This window comes from Coenobita brevimanus, chromosome 104, assembly GCF_032717465.1.
Source record: "Coenobita brevimanus isolate Jiangsu-jjx chromosome 104, ASM3271746v2, whole genome shotgun sequence".
Lineage (NCBI taxonomy): Eukaryota > Metazoa > Arthropoda > Malacostraca > Decapoda > Coenobitidae > Coenobita > Coenobita brevimanus.
The window spans coordinates 6,464,944-6,470,875 of NC_137057.1; the positions used below are offsets into that span (position 1 = coordinate 6,464,944).

Below are 5,932 nucleotides of genomic sequence, written 5' to 3' on the forward strand. Positions count from 1 at the left end.
GTTCTCCCAGGCTACCACGTGTTCTGTATACATCGGGGGCAACTTCAATGCCCACCATGTGCTTTTATCCTCGCCCCTTCCGTCCAATGAAGCAGGGTGGCACATCTCCATAGTTATGGAGGAGATGGGAGGTGTCTCCCTTTTAAATGACACTGTATGGGCCACACATGTCGCTGGGGGTCACCTCGACTTGTCTTTTGCCTCTTCTCCCCACGCAGGCTCTGCAACTTGGTCGCTTCACCCCCATCTTGCGAGCGATCACTTTGCAGTGCAGGTTACTCTGCCCATGGCTCCACTTCCGCCTCCCCCACTCCCTCCGCCGCGATGGGATATCCGCAGGGCTGACAGCCCTGGGCTGCTTTTGGCCGCGCTTTGGCGAAGGCATTAGAGGCATCTCCTCCTGCCCCAGATCTCGAGAGCCGAGCAGATCAAATAGTCTGTGCTTTCACGTAGGCAGCCTCACTCACTATCCTACTGCGACAACGATCCTCGAAGTGCTGCAGAGATGACTGAATCTACTGTGACAGGGTCAAGGAGCTCAATCACCGGCTGAATGTGGTGCATAGACAGTACTGGCAGAGACGAACATCCCCACACCATCGGTATCTGGTTGCAGTTACGCGCCATGTTACATTGGAGAAGCGCCGCCTGAAGGAGGAGGCGTGGATTGGGTGGTGTCGTACCCTTGATTCTCACTCCACTCTCTGTGAGATGTGGAGGAGAATCCGGTCCATCGCTGATCCACGTCCTCCTCGTCCGCCTTCTCATCCTGACCCTGCTGCTGAGGCCAGCCATCTTGCACAGCATTTCATGGCCTGTTCTGCCTCCCACAATCTCCTGTCATCCGTCCTGGCCTTACATGTGCAATTGTCTGCCTCCCGTGTCACTGCAATCCAGGCCACCTGTGAGAGGCCTGACCCAGCTGATGGTCTCATCACCAGTGGGGAACTCCAAAAAGCTCTCTGCATGGGGGTGACACTGTGCCTGGGCTCGACGGACTCCCGTATTCAGTGCTATCTCATGTTGGAGATTGTGGTAGCGCACGGCTGCTTGATCTGCTTAACCTCTTATGGTCTCAGGGTCGTCTGCTGAAGTCGTGGAAGACGGCTGTCATCCACCAAATTCCTAAGCCTCGTGATCCCACTGCTATGCGCCCGATCTCCCTTCTTAGCTGCGTTGCTAAGACGGCGGAGAGGGTTGTGCGAGCTCGTCTTGCTTGGTGTCTGGGACCGCTGCACCCGAGGAATTTTGCCTACCATCCGGGCAGGAATGCTACGCACTGCCTAGCCTCCTTCCTTGGGGATCTCAGAGGGGGAAGGGGGATGGCCGTCTTCCTCGACCTTGAAAAAGCCTTTGAACCCTGCCAGCCCTGTTGTTATTCTGGCTGCTCTTGCAGCCAAGGGAGTGGGCAACAGATTGTTGTCATGGGTCAGGGACTTCTTTGAGCAGCGCACTGCAGGGGTCCGCTTTCAGGGACACCTCTTCCCTTTCTATCGGCACCCCATTGGCACCCCTCAGGAGAGCGTTGTGAGCCCGTTGTTTTTCAACGTCCTTGTGAACGGGCTATTAAACGTCAACTACGACCCAGGAGTGACCCTCTTCAGCTACGCTGATGAACTAGCCCTCGTCTTCACAGGAAGGGATTGTTATACTCGTGCTCACTCAGCTCTTTCCAAGCTCCATGACCAGTGCAATAAGTTGGGCCTCAAAATCAACTTGGGCAAAACAAAGTGTCTCCTGTTCGGTCTCTGTCCCCCAGATTTTCCACTGACTCTTGGTGGGCACCAGCTCTCCTTTGTCACTCTCCACCAGTATCTGGGAGTCTGGTTCGATGGTGGCCTCAACTTTACAAGACACATGAAGTACCTGCGAGAGTGTGCTTCATCAATCACGGTTGCTCTCAGGTGTCTTTCGAGCTTGAGCCTGGAGGCATCTTATAGGGTCCTCCAAACATTTTATGTTCATGCCATTAGGTCCTTGGTGGACTACAGTGCCATCTGCCTAACTGGCCTCGCCCCACCCATCATTCGTTCTCTGGAGGTCATGCAGAACAACGCGCTCCGCATCGTGTTGGGTGCTCCTCGCTGGACCTGGCTCGTTAATTTATGTATGGAGAGTGGTTTGCCATCCCTAGCACATCGCATTGCATTACGGATGGCAGTTATCACTCTCCAGCTCATGCAATGACGGCCGCAACTGCCAGTGTCAGCTTTTCTAAGGCAGCTCCTGTGCAGGCCTCCCACCCCTCTTCCCCAGCGTGATTGGGCCCTCACAACGGCTGCTGTTATTCACGGTCTTGCCGCCTCTGCCATCTGCCGGGATCCAGACCTCCCCTGTCCTTGGTTTGCTGCTCCACCACTGTGGGATACTTCTCCCTTCATGATCCTCTGCCCATCAGAGGCCAAGCCACGCTCCTCCACTCCAACCATGCTATGTCAGAAGGGTCTTCTTAGGATGGCTACTTTACACTCCCCTGACTCGGCCGCTTATTTCACAGATGGCTCGGTCAGTCCTAATGGCTCTGCTGGATCGGCTTTCGTCTGTAGTCACTATACAGAGTCCTGGCGACTCACCCAGGGAGTCTCTGCATTTCAGGCGGAACTGGTGGCAATCCTTGTGGCATTGTGCCATGCCTATATCCACTCTCGAGGAGATGTAATACTCCACACTAACTCACTATCATCACTCCAGAGACTCTGTTCATTTTCTCTGACTGATAATGTCTTGCTACTCACTGCAATCTACCACGTCGCCTCCCTGCTCTCTGGTAGGGGTGCCATCGTCACCCTCCACTGGCTCCCAGGTCATGTGGGAATAGCCGGCAATGAGCTTGCTGATGCTGCGTCACGCTCTGCTTGCTCCCTTCCGGAGGTCACGTTTCCACTCCGGCCCAGCATCTCACACCTCATTACCACTTGGGTTAGCACCATCACCAGACTGTCCCGGGATGACCACCAACTCTGTATTTCTGAAGGCTCACGCTCTGCCGCGTGGTATGCCACTGCCACGTCTTATGCCCCACTCTTGCCCCCTCCTGGCCTGCCTAATTACCTCGTGGTGCGACTACGATGATTGTGCCTGGGGTTCCTTTGCTACAAGCAAATTTCTGCTGAGGAACCGGACCTGTGTCCACACTGTCTGTTGAGATCTGAGGAGCCACTCATCCATTATCTCCTCCACTGTCCAGCCAAAACCCCTCCTCAGGATGCACCCAGGTGTGGGCTTCGATTGGACAGGAGATGACTTAACCAATGCTGTGGGCATTGTTGCCACTGTACCCTTACACCTTCTCATTACCATGGCTAGGGATACCCTCCTCCTTGTTAATCAAAGCCTGCACAAGCCATGCGCATCTCTGACGGGCTCTTAGTTTGCCCATATCCCAGTATTTCCTGGGATATATATCACAAAAAAAAAAAAATCCACAACAATATCTTATCCCGCAACAATATCTTATCCCACAATAACGTCTTATCCCACCACTGTAGCCACCAGTGTAATAACAAAAAAATATTTATGCCACCGCTGCCCACCGGAATAATGATCGAGAATTTTTGATAATGCCACCAATATGATACTGAGGATTAGTCACCAGTGTAATGATCAGGATTTAGATACCTCCACTAATGCTGACAATATTAGAGATTATGGAAAATGGGGTAGTGTGATCTTATTTTGAGAATATATGGCTTTATGAGAAATGAGGTAGCATGATCTTATTAGAGTGGGCGTGAGTAGTTAGATATTAGCACACCTTGCGGGTCACTAAACCTCGTCTGTACTACTCTTTGGAGGATAGCAAAATTCAGACACAAAATGACAACCTAAGATTTACTAAGTATTAAGAACTGAGATACAGATTACTCTTCAAACTTGGAATGACACCAAACAAAATATAATGAGGCTCTATTTCACCGGAAATGAGAATCTTTGCAAAGCTAAATTAATATTCAATAATCAGGATTTACAGTATAACTCCAGAAATATGAATCTTTACACACTAGATTAATATCCCAAGAATATTGATACGCATGGATATAGTCCCGTGGTCTCTGACGGACTCTTCGGGAAGGAACCTAAAGATTATCACCAAAGAATATTCTCTAAGACTAAAAACACGATAACTGGAGAATCTTATATAAAGTAGACACAATAATCAAAAGTACCAATAATCACATGGATCGTAATCAAATGGACAAATGGACCAGCTGACATTCACTTTGATTCCATGAACTAAATGGGGGGGGGGGGAATTTAGTGTGCCAGCGGCTAGGCCGCGGCTAGAACGCCCGAATCCTTGGGATGCGAGCCACGGCACTTCACAACTCTCGTCTGCAACGATGAAAAGGAGCGATTATCTCATTATTCAGCACAAGAAGGAACGGGGAAAAATATCACTAATTAAACTCACGAACGTTTATGGTGACTTAATACACGAGGGAGAGAGAAAGAGGGGGAGGGGTGAGAGCTCTGGCACTAACCTGCAACGATGAAAAGGAGTGATGATCTGAATTGTTTGGCGTGGCTTCTCGCCTTATATAAGCATCAAGACAGTATTCGGGAATCGGCTAACTGATTACTCTGTACTATTACCGATTCTCTAGGATCCTTAAAGAATACAAAAGATACGTTTGCACTCAACCTGCGAATAAAAGTGACTTACGATGTTGAAATTTTTGTAATAAGCGCACATGAACTTTAAACATAATGAAGCCAAATTAATTAAGAATTCGAAAAGTTTTATTACCCGTGTCGGTTACATGCCTACGTAACTGTAAACAAGACTCAATAACATGAATTTTACGCTTCACAAACGACACTTCAGTATACTTCAGTCAACTCTTAATCACCACTGCATAGTTTAAAAGGGGAACTCTGTTAACTTCGGCAGGTTAATCTCTAGAATAGAATTTACAGGAAGACATTCGCAATTTATAATCTCTGCTAAAATTTCTGAGGTTATGCGTCTTTCCTGAAATCTGCTGGTTCACCTTGCATAAACACTAGTCATATTCACATCATACCTCGACTTAGTATTATCAATAGCAGAATCATGTTCAGATTATGAATATCGCCTAAGACTAGACTTAAATATAGAATTTAATGGTTAAATCATGAGTTATACTTACAAAACTTAAGCTTAAGATTACACTAACAATACTAGCTTATACTAACTTACACTAATACTTAAAATTATGGCACTACACCTGAAATAATCTCTTCCCTATCCTTATATAAGCTTGAATTATTCAAGAAACATCTGGCACAAACTCGCTGGGGCAACAGTTAACAGTTACCAATTAGGAGACATAAAAGCATGCCACAGTTTCCTTACACTACAAAACACTGTAAATTATTTAGCATACAAACTTTAACTGAATTACACAATTTAACAAACAATCACATAAATAAAACATCATAGAGAAAAAGAGCACAATAATGCATAACTTATGAGATAACTACGCTCACAAACAGCAGGCAAACTGGCAACTCTGACTCGTATCGAATCTCCGGTATACAACGCGAAACGTCGAGAAGCTCCTTGACTAACTAACTGGCAAATCTTGCTTCTTAACAATACATAGCTCTGAGACTCTAGCTCCCAAACACAAAACAATAAGAAACAGAGCCTAATACATTGTCCGACGACCATAAGCAAATTTTAAACTGTAGAGGAGTCTGAAATAGGGTGAATTAAGGACCACCGGGGAATAAGGGCCAGAAATAACGGGCAGAAGTTAAAGAGTCATTATTATTAAGGACACCATTCTGTCTGGAATGGATGACTCGAAAATGAAATTAGAGAGAATCTTTAAGAAACAGAGTGCACAAAACACATTCCCGCTTCAGCTAAGAATGTATGACTGATAAATATTCTAAGACGGGATGAGTGGAGAACTCTAGCTGTATCCTCGTGCACTTGGTGAACTAC

The 5,932-nt window shown here is 47.3% G+C and overlaps 1 protein-coding gene across 1 annotated transcript; it reads left to right on the plus strand.

Moving 5' to 3' along the window:
- The first annotated feature begins 711 nt into the window (after positions 1-711).
- Positions 712-3,072, plus strand: LOC145415973 (uncharacterized). Its single transcript, XM_080285076.1, has 3 exons — positions 712-1,003; positions 1,397-2,097; positions 2,257-3,072. Exons 1-3 carry the CDS (start codon positions 712-714, stop codon positions 3,070-3,072), a joined length of 1,809 nt encoding a protein of 602 aa, XP_080141202.1.
- Positions 3,073-5,932: the final 2,860 nt, after the last annotated feature.